At 34.5% G+C, this 22,819-nt stretch overlaps 3 protein-coding genes across 3 annotated transcripts; all 3 read right to left on the reverse strand.

The window, feature by feature from the left end:
• Window positions 1-1,309: 1,309 nt before the first annotated feature.
• LOC100794608 (uncharacterized) lies at window positions 1,310-5,901 on the reverse strand. The gene is made up of 3 exons (XM_003554552.5): window positions 5,448-5,901; window positions 3,076-4,525; window positions 1,310-2,978 (listed from the first exon to the last, which is right to left on the reverse strand). Exons 1-3 carry the CDS (start codon window positions 5,707-5,709, stop codon window positions 2,792-2,794), a joined length of 1,899 nt encoding a protein of 632 aa, XP_003554600.1. The 5' UTR covers window positions 5,710-5,901; the 3' UTR covers window positions 1,310-2,791.
• Window positions 5,902-8,516: 2,615 nt separating this feature from the next.
• Window positions 8,517-11,641, reverse strand: LOC100789503 (glucan endo-1,3-beta-glucosidase 1). The gene is made up of 4 exons (XM_003553644.5): window positions 11,346-11,641; window positions 9,910-11,253; window positions 9,196-9,244; window positions 8,517-9,103 (listed from the first exon to the last, which is right to left on the reverse strand). The coding sequence occupies exons 1-4, from the start codon at window positions 11,404-11,406 to the stop codon at window positions 8,968-8,970; spliced, it is 1,590 nt and encodes a 529-aa protein (XP_003553692.1). The 5' UTR covers window positions 11,407-11,641; the 3' UTR covers window positions 8,517-8,967.
• Window positions 11,642-14,506: 2,865 nt separating this feature from the next.
• LOC100790036 (serine/threonine-protein kinase haspin homolog) lies at window positions 14,507-21,980 on the reverse strand. The gene is made up of 14 exons (XM_006604718.4): window positions 21,518-21,980; window positions 21,323-21,415; window positions 21,151-21,241; window positions 20,194-20,765; window positions 19,347-19,470; window positions 19,044-19,153; window positions 18,470-18,581; window positions 18,014-18,106; window positions 17,857-17,918; window positions 17,643-17,773; window positions 17,297-17,367; window positions 17,158-17,210; window positions 15,252-15,318; window positions 14,507-14,875 (listed from the first exon to the last, which is right to left on the reverse strand). Exons 1-14 carry the CDS (start codon window positions 21,709-21,711, stop codon window positions 14,738-14,740), a joined length of 1,911 nt encoding a protein of 636 aa, XP_006604781.1. The 5' UTR covers window positions 21,712-21,980; the 3' UTR covers window positions 14,507-14,737.
• Between the last annotated feature and the right edge of the window lie 839 nt (window positions 21,981-22,819).

Genomic DNA, 22,819 nt, shown 5'->3' on the forward strand with positions numbered 1-22,819 from the left:
CTCAAAACGCTTTTTATGCGGGGAATATACTCGTACCCAAACTTAATCCGTTTTCATGCATTGTTACTCTGCAACTGATTCACGCTATTTATTTAAGAATTCTGTTATTTTATATAACATTTTCCTACAATATTTCCCACACCACTCTTTTCTCTCTCTGTCTTTTTCTGTTACATATTTACATTACTCGTGTAATTATATACGGCTTTCTCTTATTTTTGTACGATAAAATTTGTGTACAATTTTATTGTAAAAAACTAATTTGTTAAATTCTGCAACAAATTTCAAATGAAAAAGAAAATATTTGGAAACTAATTTTGGGCACGGGATATACCTCTGAAATAGTATATAAGATCATTTTGGAAAAAATTGTTTGTCTTCTTTTATAACATCATTCTTAAATTGTGTCTTTCATTAATTATTATTTTTTAACTATAACGTCTTTAATTATTTTATAATTTTTGTAGCAAATAAACAATAATTTTTATAAGAGAAATTCATTCTCTCTTTGCACATTTACACAACCGATATAAGTTTAAAATAGTTTGATATTATCTCCATCTTTTATAAGTGAGACTAAATTCGAGTCCTTTAAATAAGATAATGAATTCGAGTCTAAACTAATCATCAATCATGGACAATGACATAAATAAAACGGTTAATAAAAAAAATACTCTTAATTATTTTTGTAACCATAATACGTTTGATTACTTTACAATTTTTGTAGTTAAAACAAATGAACTCACTTAAACATAAAATTGAGTTTTAAAATGCAGAGGCACGAGACATCTACTTGAAATAATGAAAAAATAACAATAAATAATTTCAAAATCACGACAACGTTAACACACTAGAAGACAACAATATCAAAATTAGTCTAATAGTCAAATATTGCTAACAATTCACTAATCTAAAATTAATATTATTTTTAAAAAATACCTCAAAATAATGTTTGATCTTTTACTCTGTAGCCTTAGTATGTAGTATCTGATTTGAGGAATGATAATGAAATGGTTAGGTGGGGGGAAGGAGTTGACGAAAGAGGGGACACGGTGAAGGGGGAAGAGGCCAGATAGAGGTGACGTCGAGAAGGAGAAAGAGAGGACCAATTAAGGTTACCAAAGAGACGAGATTCAAAAATGTAACTCGTCAAGTTTTGTCGTGAGACATTTAATGTTGCTACTTTGACAATTTATTTGCCAATAACAAAAAATGGCGAAGACCGAAATTGCTAATGGAGTAATAATTTAGAAAAAAAGCTATAAAAAAACATTTTAGAAAGTAAAATCAATTGTAACAAAAAAAAAAGTAAAATCAAAGCAACATATATTTTTGAAGCTTATATCGAATTCGAATACAAGTTGAACATCTCTAAAGGGTAACCTATGATGTTTGGAATGAGTGCAGTTAACGAGTGATTCACTATCGGGACTGCATACAATGACTAAGAATGAATCACACATGAAATCTAAAGCCAAGAAATGTACTTGTACAAATCAGTTGATGCTGAAGCTGAACCATTAAAAAGAAAGATGGGACGGTACATTACTTGCTGGCTGCACCAAGTCCAAATCTGAGTTTATGTACAGCTATGACTCGCTATGAGTCAACACCAGTCACACTATTGAGAAAGCTTAATCAGATTAAACACAAATTGAACCATGCTCCAGTCATAACCGGTATTATTTCCAACCAAAAAAGTAAAAATAAAAACTTAAAGCTGAGGGCATACAACTAAATAATCTATATGATACAGAGCAAATTTAAATTTGGACAACATTTCAAGGCAATAGGAAGCGGCAAGATCAGCTTAATTCCCCACTGAATTACCGAATTCTGAGCATTGAGCCAGGTATCCAGAAGCTAATTCCAGATGAATAATAAAATATCACAATTCCGTAGGCACCATCAGCAACAAGAGATGCAATAGGATGCACTGACATTTTGTTTCACCATCTTTGAATCATTTTGAGTACTCCGTAACATATTTTCATAGTCAAATTCTAAAATCATTAGCTTACCGGGTATTTGTGTTAAGATAACGAATCATGAGCTTCATGCAGGATTTGAAGAGTGCAGTCTCCTTTAATTTTGTGCAAATTAAGAGTTCTCTGTCCAGCAGTTTAACTTGTAACATTTCGAAGACAGCCACCAACGAACATAAGCCAACAAAACAGTTTCAGGACCCACATTCCACAGTTCACCCAGAAGAATTTGATTGGGTAGATCACTTCTCAAGTGATAAAAACAAACAGCATTGAGAATGGTTTACCTAACTAGCTTGAAGGTCCATCAATATCCAGCAAAAGTTCAAAACACATACTTGGTCAATATCCCGGACACTGCTTAAGAATATATCAATAAAAAGATCCAAAGAGTCCAGCCTAATAAGGCAACCTCCAAGCAAAATATAAATCTGTAGGAAGAGATGCATAGAAGCTCGGGACACTGGAAAGCATACTAATTCCAAAATAGATCCACTGTGATGCAAAACAGGCCATAGTAGGAACCTCAGCAACCACACCAAACTGTAGTGTTTGGTATAATTCAACTATTGTCCAAATGCTGCTTTCATTTCTCCCACAAGATCAACTGAAAGCTTTAAAAATAACCATAAACACACAAGATGCATATTACTACAGTTCACCATTACTACCTACCTTTTGATTCGGACGGAAAGGAGAGGATTATTCAACCAATTCATAGTCCAACTGGCTCGTACTTTATTCATTAATCATTAACTTCAATGAGTTTTCTCTAGTTGCCTTTCCTTACCAGAATCAGGGTGCAGTTATGCACCAGCTACAACCCCTGAACCAGGGTTTGTCTCGGGAAGAGTAATGTTAAGTGGTTGCCAACCAGATGGATGATGCGTAACCCATTTTTTATGGGTAATTAACATGTTCAATATCTGAAGGACATCACCCAAAGCAAGATCTTTAAAGCACATACTCTTAATCACAATACCTGCTTCATACCTAGACAAGAAAATAAAGACATATCAGATGACCAAGACAAGTATGAAAAGATGAAAATAAAATTAAAAGTTTTGAAGACATATCACAATATGCTTACTTGCACTGTGTACCCATTAGTGCTGATCTTCCAGCAGGAGTTGTTAAAAACTTTTCAATTTCATCCCATGTTTCTTTTGAGTGCTGCTTAGGAGTACCACCTAAAGGATTTACACATTTCCAAAGTTTATCATTCTTACCAACATACAACGGCAAAGCACCTAAATTCTGTTTCACCACCATATTCTGCTCAATAGCACTTTCAAGAGCCTTCTTAACATCAGTGTTGCGGTGCTTGGGATCTCCATACCGGATGCAATCAGTTATATTTGCCTCAGTTGGCATCATCTTTGCATTTTTTAGTGAGTTCAAGGCAAGTAAAACAACACCTATTAGGCCTTGTACATATTCAGAAGGTTTAGGACATCCTGGAGAACCCCACATACCATTACCAGAAGGGTTATTATTACCCATTGCTGCCAATGGCGGAGGTTGATATTCTGGACCATGTTGGTAACCTTGGTGTGATTGTTTTGTGCCACTGTTATGTACCATATGTCCATTTTTTTCATCAATTGATCTTAAATGATGTGGAGCATTATTATTAGAATTCTGTTTCAGCTCTCCACTCCGTTGTGGAACAGTTGGTGGGTTATGAACACTATTAGGATATCCAGAAATGTTCAGATTACCAATATCTGGCACATTGGTATGTGGCCCTGAAGTGAAATTGGGACCACCAGTCCTAGGTGGCACCATAGAAGTTGGAAAAGTATGGGAATTTGGAGTATATGAATTACTAGGTGCAAAAGGAGGTTGCAATGGGAAGTTGTTTGGTCTTAATGGCTGTGAATAAGGAATTTGATGATTGCCCTGTAGATTACTGTTATTGCTCCATAACTGATCAGTATTGCCATGAACATAATTTGTAGCAGGTCCACTTAGCGGAACATTTGGATTAAAGTTGCCAGGTCGATGAGAGTTTGTATTATTACGATTGCGATTATCTTGAAGTCCAACTGGCGGTGGATTCATGGCTCTGGGTCCATTTGATTGACTCGGGTTTCTCCAATTTGTTTTCCCCTGATATCTAGAATCAAATCCCCTTCCTCCATTTGGAAATTTTGAATTTCCTACATGTACTTCTGAATAGGAATCCACCTGTTGCGGTATCTGAGCAGCACTTGTAACTGGAATTTGTAAGGAGTCAGAAGATGATACATGGCTAAGGCTACCATTACCAAGTTGTTGTGATTCACCATTAGAAAGAGGAGGTCCTCCAGCTAAGAGGCTAGTCCAAAGCCATACACTCTTGGCAGCTGCAACTAGGGGTGCAGATGCTTTCTGAGGTTGTGCAAGAAGAATATTATATCTCCTCATCCGAAGTTGATGGAGAGCATTTGAGAAGTCTCGGTCACCCGAAATTAATAAATAATTAGCAGGTGCAGGATTGTCCACTGCCCAGAACAGCATATCAACAAGAATCTTCTTGTCACTTGCGTCTTTCACGCCTATCACCGAATATTAAAACGTCAGTTACAAAAAAAAAATAGAAGTTTCAAGTTTCACAGAACCTACAAAGCAAAAAAAAATAAAAATAAATAACAATAGATTTGATCCAAAAACAGAAAACTAATGTTTCCAAAATTGGTCTGTGAGCAGGGTTTTGACTGTGCCTGTGACTGCAATTATAGTTGCATCAGTCGCATTTATCTACAATTTCTTACAACATCAAGAAATGCAACAAAACCACAAGATCAAGGTTTTGGCGATGTCTATGACCAGAATGATAGCCACATAGGCATATTTATAGGCAATCTCTGGAAATATCAATAAATGCTGTGGAATGTGACAAAACCGCGACATCAAGGTTTAGGAGATATAAGGTTGGCCGGGTGGTTAAGAAGAAAGGAAAGGAGGAAAAGGTCGCCGGTTCTATCCGTCATGCTAACAAAAACTAACAAACTAACAATTAACATTTTCTGATAAAAAAAGAAAGGTTCTGGTGGGATGTCTGACTGCAATTACGGCCGCATCGGCCATATTTATCTGCAACTTCTAGCAATTTCAATAAATGCTACAGAACAACAACCACGGAACATGGACAGGGTTCAGGAGAGAAAACTAACAGCTCGTCAGAATCTTACAATTTCTCATGATAGTCAAATAACCACGTACACCAGTCCCTTCACATCCACTCAAAGAAGGGAGAAAGAAACTTCAAACTATTAAGAGTTATAATAATTGCCAGCTGTAGAGATTTGATAATCATAATTTAACTTCAATCCAAAAGACAGTATGCAGTTATAGAGTTCAGGAGGAGTGTTTTATTAGATTGAAGATATCAACAGTCGATAAACTAAATCGGGGAGGTAGGAATAGCAGAAGTGAAAACGGATATAGATATGAAGTTGAAAAAGGGAGGTTACCGACCGGCGGGGACGTGGTTGAGGGAGATACCGGTGCTGGAGAGCGCGTGCTGCACAGAGGCGGGGATGCGAGTGGTGTCGCCGTAGGCGGAGATGGAGACGGGGCCGCAGTAGTTCATGCGAACGAGGGCGGAACTGATGTTCTGCGCGATCGCGTGCGGATCCGAACCCTTGGGGACGTGGCAGTTCTCGATGTCCCACCACACCGATATCTTCGCCGTGGCGTACTGCGCCTCCGCGTTTGCCGTGGCTCCATCTCCACCCATGACGCCGCTGCCGATCTCTTGAATAGCCCAACAATTTCCCCGATTTACACAAACACTCACTCACACTGTTAGTCACGACGACACGGAGACTTTTCTCTTTTTTGTGACGGCAGAGACGGAGTTAGAAAAACGACGAGAAAGAAAGAAGAAAAAAAAGGATGCTTCGGTGAGGGTAGGCTTCTGGGTTTTTATGGTTAGTGGAAGAGAGAGAGAGAGAGAGAGAGTGAAAGTGGTGTTGTGAATTGACTCATTTGCCCTTTTACTTACAGCGTGCCGGATTTGGTGGGTGTGGCTGAACGCACTCTAGGCCAGTCATCTATTTGGTCTTGGGATTGAACCGGTGACGGTCAGCGTAACCCACTTTTTCTTCTATTTAAGTTATGTTTGAGAAAAATGAGGTTAACATATATTTGAAATCAAAATTTAGTTTGAGAAAAATAACTATTGAGATATTCTTACAAACTAAAATCCATACATGTTATTGGTATTTTGACTTTTTGGTTTGTCGTGTGAGTTGGAGTCCGGGAGTGTGCGTTGGGTTGGGGGAATACAAATTTTAGGACGTGGCATGATTTGTTAAATTCCTCTTTGATGGCTGGGGCCAAGTAAGGTTTTATTCCACACAATCCTAACGATTAAGTTAAAATTATAATATTAGTCCCAAAAAAAAGTTACAAGTTTTCTTGATTCCTTTCCTGCCCCATTGCTTACTTCCATTTTCAGATTTTCCTTGACAGATGGGATTGGATTTATTTTGTGCTTTGCGTGACATACCACATCCAAGTTTAGAGTCGTGGTCTCCGCGTTTGTTTTAATATTCTGAATAAATAATAGTATAAATTCTTTCTTTCTTATCATCTAATCACAATTTGGTAGCATGTAAATCAATTAATATGACTCTTTTTTTTTTGGTACAATCAATAGTAGTTATGTCAAATAATCCTAAGATTAACGTTGGCGCTTATTTTAACCCCATCTAATATGATCAAAATTGTCTCTCATACATATTTTATCACCACAACAACAAAATATCATATAAGTTTATTAATTTTTATAATTATTAACTTAAAAGTCATATATACGGAAAGTCTTTGTATGAATGATTTTACATTTGAGTATCTTAAAAGTCATTTATACTGAACGTCATGATTAAAAATATTACTTCACTTTATTAAAAAATGAATGACTTAGTAGAAGAAAATTAGGTAGATGATAGATAAAATTTGAGGATTAATAGGATGTTAATTGTCAATTAAAAAATCCGCATAACTCCTGGCTAAATAAAAAACATATTTGTTTCATGGATTGTTTTTCTGAGAATATAAAATAAAAATATTATTCTAAAGTATTTTAAAGAAATATGTTATATATCTTACAATAATTATTTGATTGTCTCGTAACAAACATGGAAATTAATTTTTCCATCCTCATGTTCCCGGGAATAAAAAAAAAAAAACCTGTGCTTGAAAGTCACACTAATGATAATATCTAATTATTTAATATTGAAAAACCATGTGAGTGAATGATACCTACTTACCAGTTTTGTCGAATGCCATTATAGTTCATACGTCCTCATGTTAATATTAAACTAATGAACTAATGTTTATATTCTGAAAGCACTGTTCTTGCATGGTGAGGTAGATAAGCAATTATGGAGGAGCATGTTGTTCGGATAACATTGGATTTCTCCAAAATTAGATAACTATGCAGCAAGGAATGAAGTATCATGTTCAATTTTTGTTAAACTCTTTGAGAAATCAAGGAATCGGTGGCTTATTTTATGCTACACACTAGACTGTGACAAACCATCCAATAAAATGAGTATTTTGCTTCCTTTTTTCTCCTACGATCCTTGGCTAGAGCACTTAATTGATAAAATTTATTAATTCATTTTGGTTTTTCCACACCTTATACTTGTCCGGGTGTTTTTATTCTAGTGCAGTGAGTATTCTCCAATGAAGGTTTTTGAGGAGAGGAAAGGATCCTATTCTTTTAATGTTATTTGCTGGGCATGCTTTGCATGATTCTGATTGGCCAAATATCGGGTAAAGTTTCAATGTCACTTAATATAAATTTTTTTTATTAAAAAGCCTAAACCAGTAGTATTAAATAATCTTAGTGTGGATTAAAATATGTGGTGTAGTTCAGCTTAAGATCGATGTAATCTTGTAGTTGTTGAATAATTGTTCCGGATTGGATCACGTAAGCCCAATCCATGATAGTCAGGCAACCTAGGCCCAAAAATGCGTTAGCTCAAAACTTAATTTAGATAATTCAAAGTAAAAATGAAATTCCTAAATAGTAAAATAGGAGAGTCAGGGGTACAATAGAAAAATGTCTAATAATTTCATAATTGTTTTTATTGATTGTCATAATTTGTACAGACAAACCTTAAATGACTACTAGTATTAATTTAGAAACAGATGGAGTAATTAACAACAAAAAATCCAAAACCAGAAGACAATTTCGAGATGAAAATTCTTTAAATAAAATAATAAAACTCAATCATGGTCAATAATTCATTCTGCATCACGCTTACGATTGGCGTCCATTTCTATGATCATCCTCCGGCTTGGATTCAATTGTCTTTGTTTGCTGATTTTTCAGCTGTTTCTTTCTTTAGTGGTTTCTAGTTTGAGCTCATTGGAAGAGAAGCATAGTCTTGTGTAATGTGTATCAGTAATGCACGAAGAGCATTACCTTAACAAATAATAACTCATTGAAGAAGAAGAGTTTTTGAATATGGACAGTAAAATTAAAAAGCATGATGATTAGAATCCATTAAAGCATCCAGGCTCTATAACAAATGATGTTGGAGTGGTTCCCCAATAAACCGTCAGAATTTACCAATACCATAAATTGTTGCTTTACAGATGAAACATGACACATTTTTTTTTTACTCATTCTAAATCTCGACAAGCTCTCAAAATGTGAAATTGTTCCCTTGACCCATCTACGAGTCAGTTAACCTGGTTTCTAACTCTACATATCCACGTGAATCATTTTGCAAAATAAGTACAAGCCCCTATTTATATGCAAATGAATTTCCAACACAAACTAGGACCAATGCACACAGAACTATATACTAGCCTTGTAACTGAACCTGACCATAACCTGTCATCATCACGTAATCTCTCTTCTATTCATTCTACTGTCATTATGCACTTGTAGAGCTGTACACTGCTTGTAATATTACAACACATCTAACTCCAAAGCCACGTGTATCGAACTTCAACGCCGATGATTCTTGTGGAAAACTCATGCAGTGAGTCTTGCAGTGACTAATGATATTGCCAGAACCATGCAGCCAAGAAAAGGTCTCAGACTAGCCGAATAGGAGGTATTTAAATCAGGAGGGCTTTGGGACCCTAAAACTGGGCTACCAGTACCAGAGCTGCAAAAGATGGTGTCATGATTAGTATCTTCATGGCTTAGTGGTACCAAAAACATTTGCTGCAGCAAAGAAAACCATGTCATATCACTTACCCGGATGTGCCTGCCCCTGAAGATGATGGGTAGATGCAAGAACCCGAGCCTAGTCACAATTTAAAAGAGTTCTTTAGAAATGGTCTTCAATTTTGTGAAGCATAATATATATTTATATATAAATTCTTTTTAACCCGGTCCCGACAGATATCTTGACTAAAAAGCCAGAAGTAGAGGTTAATCCCTCAAGCTACTAAAATTCATTTAAAAGGATTGTTTTCTTCCAAAAAAATACTCTTCCATATACACAGACTGATAATTTTAGTAGAAAATATCTTTACACAATCATCCAATAAGATTTGACTGTAACAAATTAAATTCTAATTGAATATCTGCCTAAAGTTGTTTTAGATTAGGTTAAACTATTCCTTTCGTCCTTATAATTGTCTCCGTTTTAAGATTTATTCTCTATACGAGAAAACTACAAAATTTGAGTCCCTGACAGTTTTTTTTTTTTGGCACTTTATTACCACAAAAAATTTGTAGCAATTTTACACCACCAAAAAGTATTTTCTGATATTAGTAATGATGACCCTAAACCCTAAACTACAAAAGTTAACTTTTATCCTTGTACAGGGACTAAAACTTACAGTCCTCTCTATTAGAACCAAAACTTAAAATGAGGACGCCAAAAAAATAGTATAATCTTTAGACTAACAGTATATATAAGTCAAACTCTAAAAGAATAGGGATATTTAACTAATAAGATCTTACTCGGATTGGTGTTCACTATGGTGGCAGTGCCTCCAAAGTCACAGCTTGTTGGCGCAGGATTCTTTTGGTAGTAGTTGTTGAAGGCAAAAGAAGCATGGTTTTGTAATGAATTTGGATTGTAACAACTCCCACCTTGCTGTATCTGTGAACAATCCACACCTGACATTCCACAAGCATAGTCCAGTGCTGATTGAAGAGACGCTTGTGGAACTCCAGTCTTTGCCACACACCAACTCTGCCCCCCTGGCATGGCTTGAGCATTTGTGCTTGGAGGAGGAGGCAGTGCACTTGTGACAGGAACACTTCCTGATGATGGTGGTGGATAAGAAGAGGTCACAGGGTTGGTAACTGGATTGGCTGGATTTGTAGGGGCTAAGGGAACAATTGGTGTGGTAGAAGGAACTGTGACAGGTGTTGAAGCTGGATTGGTGGGGGAAACTGTGACAGGATTGGTGGAAGGAACTGTGATGATGGTTGGTGTATCTGGAGGTGTGATTACTGGTGAAGGTGGGGTTGGTGAGTTGGTTGTGTCTTGTAGAGTTCTTCTGATGTGGACTTTGCTTGGATTTTCTCTTAGGAACAAAGGAAATATCTCTTCTCCCTCTTCTTTTTTGAGTAGTACAAAATCATTGGTTGTGCGTACTTGTGCATAGAATGCAACTATTCTCTTTGTAAAATGAGAAACTGCTTCAAGATATTTGGATACTGCCTCAGTAAATTGAGCTAATTCCATTGAACTTGGAATATCATGGCTCTTGATTGTGAAAACCACAGGAACATCTTTGCAGGGAAGAATAGCAGCAGCAAGGGTGGCTCTTTCAATAACAGACTGAAAAGTGCTCGATTCCCCATCAATGATGTCTTCTATCAAGACAAATGAATCTATTTTATTCAAAAACATAACAATCCTAAGGAGATCACTCTCATATGATGCATTCAAATTCTCTAAGAATGAAAGTGGAAAAGCCACGGAGACTTTAGTTTCCCTGCTTAGTTGAAGATTGCTGAGAAATGAATGAATTGATTTGAGAACAGGTATGAGCAAAGGCATCTCATCTGGGCGTAAGCACTCACTGCCACATCTAACAACGATGCTTCTGATGTCTACTTGTGGAAAAATGTTCAAAAGACGAGTTTCTAGCCATGAAACCAGAGATGATTTTGATTTTGAAGAAACAAAATTTTCAACCAGGCTTTCATTTAAGAAGAAATCAACTGACAGGTTGGTGTTGGTGAGAGTGCTCAAAAACTTGTAATCAGATACAGAAAACCGAATCTCAGATTTAGAGATCTTGCTTTTCTGGAAGAATGTAGTAGCAGCAGATGATGAAGATGCAGTAGTCCCTGCAAAGTGAAAAGGATCGAGCTCAGTTAAGTGTTACAGATTGAGAAACAAAAAACAAGGAAAGGAGAAAGTGTTAAATATGGTTACTCACCAGAAGAGCAGAAAAGGAGAAAAGAGAGGAACAAGAGGCATAGAGAAGGTTCCTTGGCCATTATGCAATGTGGAATATTGGTGTGTGTGATTGGTTCCTTGGTTTTTAAAAACAAGAAAACATGAGAAAGAAGAAGTGGAGCTTAGTACTAAAAGGTGTTCAAGATACAAAGCCATAAAGGTAGGGAAAATAATGAAAATATGTTACTTTGTCACGAAGAATGTTTTGGTGCGATCACAAGTACGAAGAAAAATGCTCTCTCTTTTCTTTCTTTTTTCTTTATCTTTCCCAAAGCCCTTATGTCCTAGTCCCTAGCGATCAAGATTTTTAAATCATGCTCATGTGCTTTTACAAATGAGGAATTGGACACACATGTCTTATTTTTAAGTACCATAGTACCATATTTCTTATTTATTTATTTTCTTTTTTGTCAAAAGAATCCTTAATATTGAGAAATTTTATTTTTTATTCGTAAAAATAAAAAATAATGTCATAAATTTACAAAAAAAAAAACTCACATTTTTATTCAACAAACCGAATTAAATTCCTTAAAAAAATTTAATTTTTATACCGTTATACTATTTTACCAGTATCATTTTATGCACGTATAACGATAGTGAGCCGTTGGATTCTTGACTCGGTCATGAATGATTGCTGGCTGATGGTTGCAACTTGCAAGTTCAAATCAGGGCGGTAGTTGTTGAATAAAAGTACGAGAGTTGACAAAGGTAGACTAGACATTTATATTGTAAGAGCTTTGATGTTTCTATTATTATGGATGCAAACATTAATAAATGTTACTAAAAAGGTTATTCAGTCTGTCTTATCTTATTTTTATCTGTTATTTTAGCTAAAATACACATCTTAAAAGTAATTAACTATATCAATTTTATAGTAATAAAACAATTTTTTCCACTAAAATATTTTTACTTCATAAATGATTACCTATATTTTACCATTACAGCTATGTATTTACTATTTACTAGTACACTTATTTCTTAACATAAATAAAGGTATTTAAAAGAGTAATTGCTATTTTTTAATATTCTAAATTGACAAATGGTTTGAAATAAAGGAATATGCTAAAAATAAGATGCAAAATGAGACGGAATGAACAATTCAGAAATTAAAAATTAAAAAATATAATTACATATTTAATTGTTCCTTTTTAATGTATTTTAATATGATTTTTAATGAAAAAACATGAGCAAATTACAACATCCCAGAGTTTTGTTTAATTACACATAATCTGAATCTTTTTATTTTATTGCACTAATCTCCTTTAAGTTTAAAGCATTACACTAACATTTCTTTATATGTTTGAGAACATTATACTAATATTCTCTCAAATCTTTCACTAACACCTCGTACAAGGAGGTGAAAATAACGATAAAAAAAAAAAAAAGGAGATGCTTGGATAATTACATGAAACTTCAAGGGAAGTTACTGTAATTTTTACAAAAATAGATATATTAATTGTTTAGGATATTAATTAGTTAGGAGGGAGGGGGACTACCTGGAAAGTAAAGAAATGAAATCAATAATTATTTCTTCACTCCTCTTATAACATTTATAATGCATGATTGGGTAAATAAATTGTTTATCTTAAATTTATGAGTTGTAGAATGTCACGTAAGTTTAAAAATTCTATATAAACATATATTTTAATATTAAAGTTATTAGAATGTGTGTTTAACGTGAGTCACATTAAATTTTATTATTAAAAAATTATTTTTTAATTAGTAAGAATGAATTAAACAATTATTACCTACCACTTACCCAAGCAATACACTGGCAAATCATATGTTTTAACAGTAAAAACTTGTTGAATGACTCATTAAACACCCGCGTTGAATGCTCCCAAATTACATGTTCATGTCACACTAATAATACCTGATTTTATACGGTTATTTCTTGTATCAATTTCTTTTAAATTAAGAATAAAAAAAAACCTTTATTTTTTTTTTAAAGAAAATCTGTAACGGAACAAAAATTACAAGATTACGGAAAATTTGCTCGGAGTTCAGGGATCAAACCATGTGCATTGGCTTTAGTTTGGAGTATCTACTAAGGATCTATAAAGTTGAGTGTGTGGTGGTAAAGATTTATATAAGAAAAGAGTCATATTCTCTCAGCAAAAACCACTACCAATAGTCATAGATTTGACACTTAATAAAGGCATAAAAAAGTCATGACTATTTTTTTCTTGGGTGCAAAAGGCATTGAAGAAATTGAAAATGAGTTATTAGGCTTAGTAGACTAAAATATTCTACTTGGATTATTGGCTGTGTTAGCCATGTGTAGTTTGGGCAAAATATTCAGAAAAGGCAATGCCCTAAGATACAATCACAACCCAGTAACATGAGTGGGGACAAGCCATGTGGAATAATCTATTCGGCTTGCTCTCGCTTAACAAGGACTAATGTCTGACTAGGTCTCTAGCCGAAAGCTAAGAGTGGGTGATAGGGTGGTGCACAAAAGGGTCCACTCTGAATCTCAAAACCACAAAGTAATTAGAAGAGGTGCAATAAGACAATCCGAAAAGTAGGATTATGGGTTTATAAAGTTGTTTGTTGTGTCTTTCTTACAAAACAAGGAAAAAATAATTTGATAAACACGAGTGTGGGTTTTGTTTTTTCACTCTTTAATAGATATTAGAGGATTAAGTAGCTCCCTCGCACAGTCAAGAAACAGCGAAAATTTGGGGATAATGCAATTGAAAAAGTAACGTGTTTGTATGCTATTAGCGATTGCGGATTTTACGGGATATCAACATTTTCTAACTAACACGTTAGTGCGAATATATCATGCTAGTTTCAGCATAGAAAGCTTACTGCCAAATGATAGTCCCTGCCCCTTCATTTTGATTTTACCAATTTTTGAGGCAGTTAAAACATAAAACACATTTCGTCAAAAAAAAAAAAACTTAAAACACATTTTACAAAAAATATAAATTCCTTGTAATTTTCTTAATCTTTAATGTTATACTTTTTTTCTTAATTAACCTAAATTTTGCTGTGTATATCCTATAATCCTAACATTTGCTTAGTATATTAAGTGGTTAACCCTCTCCCTCAAGGGAAAACAAAAGTGTACATTTTGAAGGACTTAGAAGTTTTTGTCAAGTATAAACATTAAAATTAAAATGTGATAACATTAACTAGGAAAAATATACAGAAGAAATTATCACAATTAACCTGCATTGCTGTAGAAGTTTTGCAGCTATATATTCAGTTATCACACTTCGATCTATACATTAATATTTTAACTTGGCAAAAACAAAATTCACCTTGTACGGATCAAGTTGAACAATGGAGTAAAGCTGCCTCCAAAGATGCAAGAAAGTCGAGTAAAGTTTTGACAAAATGCCATGTTAGGTGGGAAAAGGAGCTTTAGATTGTTAAGTTTGGGTCAGACTCAACGAACAAATCAGTGAAGAAGGGATCAAGAATTGCTTCCTTGGCCGAATCATACTTGTCAAGACGTTTCTTCAAGGATCGTAGATCTCTCTCGTGCTTCGTAGTACGTTCCTGCAATAACAATAGTTCGTTATGTACTGCCTTATTTAGGGTCAATATTTTGCTCCTGACATTTTTCAATTCGTTTAAGGCTAGAGTTTATGACTATTCAAAATAAATGCTGTTTAACTCGACTATATAACAAAAGTAACACATCAAAGTGCACGTGAATAATTTAGAAGGGAAAAGAAAAAGATTGACTTTCTTAACAAGTATTACAGTGAAATTCCTGAAATCGAGCAATGCAGTGGTATTATATCAAAGTATACAGAGCAAGATTTGAAAAGTTATATCTAAAACTAAATTAAAATTCTACAAGAATCCATGTCCACATAACATAAATAAGCAAGACCGGTACATGGTTGCTAAAACTAGAGAGAAGACTTACAAATGATTTCTTCATGAGGAGTATGTCTACCAAGTAGATCAACCATAACACGTTTGTTTTAGGACAGCTGTAAATTTGAAAAGGCAACAAGAATTCAGTGTCTAGAAAATACAATAACGTACAACAAAGAACATTGGAACTTATATACCAGTACTAATGTCAAGACTCAAGAGTGTACCAACAGCCAAATCTTATAATACCAAATCAAATTATCATATTGCGAGGATATGTGGAATTATACTTGAATCGATCGAAAGTCATGTAAAGTTTTTTGTCACAATTAATTTTCTTTACACGAAGAATGCCAAAGGGAATGTTGAACTTCAAAGGACCAACAAGATAAAAAGGTGGGAGTGGTAGAAATAAAAATGTAAAGATGAATATCTGGTCAAAAAAAGGATAGGTTACGAAATGATTAGAAATAAAAACCTGTTCGTGTAACAATGATTAATGATTGAGGAAAAGATTACAAAAAATCAATTATGATGACTTAGACACGTACAAAGAATGTCACTCAAGGCAGCAATAAGGAATGATATGATTTTCAGTCATGTAAAAACTAAAAAGGAGAAGGAGACCAAGAATAACATTAGGAGAAGTTATTAAGAGGAATCTCGTGATAAATATTGCATAACCTTTTAAAGGAAGTTCTGCTGAGTGAATTGTTTCAGTTACATAATTTCTTTTCTTTGACTAAAATTGAAAAAATAAGGTATAGTAAAAAATTCTTTCTTTTTTCATTTTTGAACTTCAAATGAAAGAAATTATGAGGCAACATAAAAAATTAAAGGTTTAATTACTCGTTTACTTCCTACAGTTTTATCATTTGTATCTTTTAATCCTTATAGTTTTAAAGTAATTTTTTTAGTCCCTATAATTTACATTTTAATTTTCTTTTAACTCCTGTAGTTTAAAAGTGATTTTTTTAATCCTTATAATTCTTTTTTAGTCTCTATAGTTTAAAAGTGGTCTTTTTAGTTCTTATATTTTATATTTTAATTTTCTTTTGTCCTTACCATCAAAATATGAGTAATATTATCAATTAAAATTAACTACAAAAATATTATTAAATAATTTGTAACTAATTTATCACAAGATAATTTATAATAAAAAAAATAATTGATAATTTATAACTAATTTGTAATTTATTATTTTTATATATTTTTTTGTAGTAAGGTAATTAAAATACAAATTATAAGAACTAAAAGAAAATTAAAATACAAACTATAAGGACTAAAAATGTCATTTTTAAATTATAAAGACTAAAAAAACTACTTTCAAACTACAGGAATTAAAAGGTACGGTTCATGAAACTTAAGAACTAAATGAATAATTTAACCAAAATTAAATTAAAACATATAAAATCAAAGAGAATGATACCTCTAAAAATTTAGTCTTTAACTAAGTTGAATGATGTCCTATGATTCATATACATATAACAAATCTCGCGTAGAATAATTTTTGTTGTTGTATACACAAAATGCCGAAGGAGGGGATTTATGGGCTACAAGGAAGACTTAAGAGGGATATGAATTGCATTTGAATACGTCTGCCCAAATTAAAAGCATACATTTTGCCTATCCTTTTTCCTGTTTCTCTCCTTAGAAACATGACGTTTAAAAAAAAAAAAATTGACAAAATATCGCTATTGTGGAAAGAATTTGAGGGGTCACTTTTTAATTAGAGATAAGGAAGGAGTAGCGGGACAAGTGATTTGAATTCTCATTAGGACTGACGAGAAAGTTGGTTCTACCAAAGGGGTTAGTCCTCCACAATGTAACCAACCAAGATTCAAATCCTCATTAGGACTATGCTCCTATTTAATAACAGAATTATTTCCAAAAAAGGATTATGGAGATCCGTGGGAAACCAACAAAAGATTAAAAGAATGGTATGAGAATCGTACCTTCCTTCCCACCAATCTTCAGTCACCTCCTTCATCCTCCGATATGTTTCTGACTGCATGTGTTATTTAGAATCATTAGTTTAATCAGATGGAACTAACAGAGGTACAGAACTTACAAATCTAAATAAGTATTCCTTACCTGTTTGTCCCCTTTCGGTCCTTTAAATAGGTCAGGATCAGAGGAAAGATCTAAATACAGTATGCTATCACCTGTGTGAACAAGACAGTTAATTATTACTAGTGACAAATTTAACACCCGATAGCATAGTCTCTTCTCTTCTCTTCGTACCCCATTGCTCAGAGGCTCTTCGCTATGCGAAGGTATGGGGGAGGGATGTTGTACGCAGCCTTACCCTTGCATATGCAAAGAGGCTGTTTCCGGATTCGAACCCATGACCAACAAGTCACCAAGGCACAACTTTACCGCTGCACTAGGGCTCGCCCTCACCCGATAGCATACTAAAGCCAAAATTTCAAGTGCTCACCTGTGTTTATTCTTGATAAAGTGAAGTCAATAATAGATATTATTAATCCATGAGTTTTGACCAACATAGTCTTGCCATCGAGAGTGAACTGCAACGTTTCAGAATCACTTCGGCCCACAAGTATATTTCCCCTGAACAATTGGATATTCATAAATTAGTAATCGTGCAAATACAATGACAGCATATATAACAACGCCACCGCATGATGACCCACCAGTGAAGATCTCGATGTTCAAATTCAAACGCAGACTCAGCCACAGCAAGCCCAGCCGTAACCTGTATTTTATGACAGAAATTAGCCTAAAAATTAATACCATGCCAAGCTTAAGCGCTCAGCAGGTGCAACCATAATCAAAACAAGTATAACATACCTGAACCAGTAAAGCCCTTGCCTCGTCAAAATTCAGGAGTGCAAAACTTTCAAGATCCTTGCCACCATGTTCTTGTACGAACACCACATAACACTAAATGTAATTGTATGAGTTAATGTATAATTCTTGTTTCGGAGATATAGGCATGCTTGATCTATGAAAGTATGGATTGCTCATTTGATGTAACAAATATTTTAAGTAGTAAACCCAAAGAGTATACCCCCGTTCCTCACTTACATATTCTCTCCAATCTGTTCTTTTACCAAAAAAAAGTCCTTCATTTGTGAAACAAAATTAGCAAGTGTCTGTTTTACGAAAGGTAATAGCTTCATTACCAATCCCCATCATTTTATGTTCACAGCAATATATAATTGGGTGTTAACATTGTGAAATTCAATTCAAATTAGAAATATACGTAAGTTCATCACTAATGAAGTTAAAGTTAAAAGAGGAAACCTGTTTATCTGGGAACTCTTTTGGGTGATCATTCTCTGAGCCATGCTCAAGATCCCAATCTTCCCATGCTTGAATTAGAGACGCATCATAAGGGCCCTGACATACTCTAAATCTATCACAGAAGACAGGACCATAGATAGATAAGACGATAGTACTTAGCCGCAAAATGAGTAGAAATTTAAAATCAGAGATAGTTATTTTAATCCAGGCCAGATGGCAATGACCCTGCTAATCATCTGAGTTTCTACTTTCTATGGCAAAAAACAGCCAGCAACTGGGATTTTGGCCGCAATGTCAAGAGTACAAAACCAAAGATGGCAAACTCAAAATCTATGGCTAGAACTAAGGTTTTAAAAAAAAGCCAGCAACTGCGATCCGCAACATAAAAAACTTTTAGGTTCTGCGACCACAATATTGGCGCATCTGTATGCAGTTTCCCGCAATACCGAGGAACGTAAACCACGACAACAATTTAAAACCTTAGACTTAGCATTAAGAAATGTAATCAAAATTTTGTTCTCTGGAAAAAATGCTTTCGACCAGCACCTTAAAATTATACAAGTCAGATACTCACTCTATGCAATCTATGAATGCGCTGCAAAGATTATCAGAATCTCCATCTTTTCCTCTCAATTGATTGAGAGTTTTGCAAAGAAGCACTTCCTCCAGCAATTCTTCGGATCTCTGTAGTACATAATAGCCAATAATTCATTGACAGTATTTTTGTCTGTGAACGCAGTATCTCAATCAATTGAATAATATTTAAGGTAGTAATCAACATGTTCATCAAATATTCTGATCGTAGCAGGAAAAACTTAGTTACATTTGAATAATAACTATTGGGAACAAAAATAAAGTATATTAATGCGACTGTTACCTTTTGGACTTCCCCATTCACTCTGAATTCCCCATCAAAAGGAACTATTTTGCAGACATAATTGTTAATCTTGAAAGCTTCTCCATATGTTCCTTCACCAACTTTCACAATAGTTTCTGAGCCACTGGAAAAAGAAATTTTGCATTGCTATGAACATGAGTGCACTGCATTATAATTCAAAAATCACTTGGAATGATTGTCAAAATGTTGTTGCTGCATTATTCGTTCAGCAAAGGCACTTCAAGTTCAAATTAGAAAGGGGCAATTATGCCCCAAAATATTTATGCCCTAGCACAAGTTTTTTTTGGGGGGTTCAAAGAGAAGAGTTGAACTCCAGTACCAGGGATTTACAACAACTAACACATACTACTCAACCACCTGAGGTAGACCTTGGTCATCGATACTATCAAGAATAAAATAAAATTCTGATTTATAATACAATTACCTTGTGATCTTGAAGGGAAATTTTTTTATCTATTTTTAGTTTAACAGCTAATGTGAGATTACAAAACTGTAATGCATATAAAGGGAAGAAAAACCTTCAACTACTAAAACATCAAATTGACTTCTTAACACCACAATCCAGTATTAATTGCAGACAAAAATTGCCATGCAAACTAAAAACAACAACACCAATACCAAAACCAAAAAAGTCTATCATAACAAACAACTAAATAAGTAGGTAGCATAGGAAGTAGAAACAGTGCACTCAAACAACAAATTATCATATATGGATGCAACGAGGAATTAAATTTATTTCAAAATCCACAAGCGCACACTTATGCCCACCTTTGTCACTCACAAACTAAGATAGCATGTTACTTGAAAATAAGGAACAATCCAATACCTAGAGAAAATATCTTGTAACACTGAAGGTGCAGACTGTCCACAAATCGATAATAAAACAGAAAATGGATTAATGTGGTCATCATCTATTGAAGATGACGTTGATACCAGAGAAAGTTTCTTAACACCAGCTTCAATATCTTCACATCCTTCACCACTTTGAGCAAACAGCATCTTTTCATTTGTTTGCAAATGACTGCCATTCTCAATAGAAGTTTCCTTCTCCTCAGTTTTGATGGTATGCAGAAGAGAATTGCTTCGGTCAGTTCGTTCCAATGTTTTCAAGTCAGAAGCACCGAAGTCAATGTCACGAATAGTTTCCAAACGTGTGGAAGGAGTATCCAGTATCTTCGATAGTGTGCTAGATGGACCGCAGAAGGGGTTTAACCTTCTAGAGTGCAACCATTTTTCTAATCTGGAGCATACAGCTGGAATTGGTTCCTGTTGTGTCATATTTCCTATGGTCCATGTGCTTTTCTTGGGGGAGGGGCTTTCCTCCAACAACTCATAAGCATCAACCTCTTGAAAGTATATCCTCTCCTTGTCAACGTTTGGAGGTTGCACAACCTTTCCCTATACATACCAAAAACACAGATAACAAGCAAACAAACAAATGGTTCAAGTCTCCTAGAATAGCATTGATTTTAGATATCTTTTTTTATTTTTTTGTTCCTCATAGATATTCTCCTTAGGAAACAATCCTGTTCAAGGATTGTCAGCACTAAATACAAGCACCTCTCTTAACGGGAATTCGAACTTTGGTTTGCCATGTTGTGAGAGTCTGGGAGATGAGTCTCTTCTGCCAGACACAACTCCGGTTTGTGATTTTGATATATTCAATGTTTTTTTTTAACCAATGATATATTCTATTGTTATTAATCAAAATTACAATAATTTAGCATTTCCTAAATATGCAGAATATAAGACATGTGAGGACATAATAATATGATAAGCATACTTTGGGAAGAGCGGGTTTTCCTTTCCTTTTGTCCTTCTTCAACTGAGGCTGGTATACCATAAAAGCCCCAACGGCTATACTTGTCCTCCCTCTGTTAAAAGTGAGTAATTGAAAAATCAGATGAAACCGCAATTAGATAATTTGAAAGGAACTAATTGAACACAACACAAACCGGGTGGAAAGAGAACGGTTCCAACTGACTCGCTTGTTTGGATCGGCCAAACTCTGCCGAGGCGGGCGCGGTATAGCAGAATCGGGAGGCTTTCTGGAAAATCGATCGAAAAGGAAAACAGTTTCCGTAAAACCTTTAAAAAAAATGAAAATGAAATAAAGAAGAAGAAAGATGATGGAATGAAAATGGAGGTACGAGTTGGCGTGGTTTTGAGGATTGCGAGGGTGTCTTCTCCGGTAAACGACGTCGATTCGTTCGGGGCGGGGCGTTTCAGCGGCAACGATTTGTGACCAGAGATCAAGGGAAGGGGCATTTGAATTTGAGGAGGGGCAGGGGCAGCGAGGAAGAGGGAATTCTCTTCCCTTAACTGCTCCGGAGTTGCTGCTCATGTTTACGCTTTTGCTTCTTCACCGACTCATTCGTACAGGGTTTAATTCCCATCGCATCAATCAATGCCTCCCAGTTTAAAAACGCTGCCTGGCGGGAACTCTATGGGGAATAGTTCTAGTCCACACCCAAACAGGACCTACAACAAGTCTTTCTTTTTTTTTTTTTTGCCATCACATTGGTACAGAGTCAAGTATCTTCTTCTAATAATATTTTTTCCTATTCAAAACGTTTGTATATGAAATTTTAATTAAAAAAATTAAGTTCAATATCACTTACATCAACATTTATTACTAGACTACAACAAGTTTCATCATTACTAGTAATTACTAATTTCTAATTATTAATAAAAAATATTAAAAATCATGTTAAAAATATGTTAAGAACTATGATAAAATATCAAATATATTAATAACATTTCTTTCTTTTATTTATATCTTTGTTTTTCCACTTTCCTGTTGCTTGTATTTCTTAGGAAATTAATTTAAATATATCAATAATAATGTATTTTTTTATCATTATTTTATTATAAATTATCATATATAACAAAATTATTATTTGTTTTCATAATAAAGTAATTTTTTTTATTTGTAGCAATCAAATATAGGTATCAGGGATCACGACAACTCGTGCACACTCTTCCACAAACTAAGCTAGTTCCCATTGTTCCAAAATTTAGCATGCATTTTTTTGAATAAGTAATCCCCATATGTATGTATAATTATAGAATGCAAAATTCAGAAGCATCCATTTTTTTCAATTTAGAATTGGAGAATCCAAAATTATAACTAAATCCAAAAAAACTTGGATGCAAAGCAACGACAATGACCCGTAGAAGGCAACTATGGTGGCATATCCTTTCAGACAGAGGAAAAGGGAGCAATTGTGGTGGTGGAGACTTTCAAACAGAGATTCCATGGAGAACAATCTTGGGATATTTGAAACAAGGAGGTGCAGGTTGAAAAAAAAAATTGTTCTTAAAGCAATTTTCCAAAAGCATTAGGTATTCAGCCCGATGGAAATGTGTCATCCAAGTTATGAATTGGTTTTGGGCTTTCGTTCTTGTGACTGTGGAACAAAATAAAAGTTATAAACACCATTTTTGACTAA

This window comes from Glycine max, chromosome 19, assembly GCF_000004515.6.
Source record: "Glycine max cultivar Williams 82 chromosome 19, Glycine_max_v4.0, whole genome shotgun sequence".
Classification (NCBI taxonomy): Eukaryota; Viridiplantae; Streptophyta; class Magnoliopsida; order Fabales; family Fabaceae; genus Glycine; species Glycine max.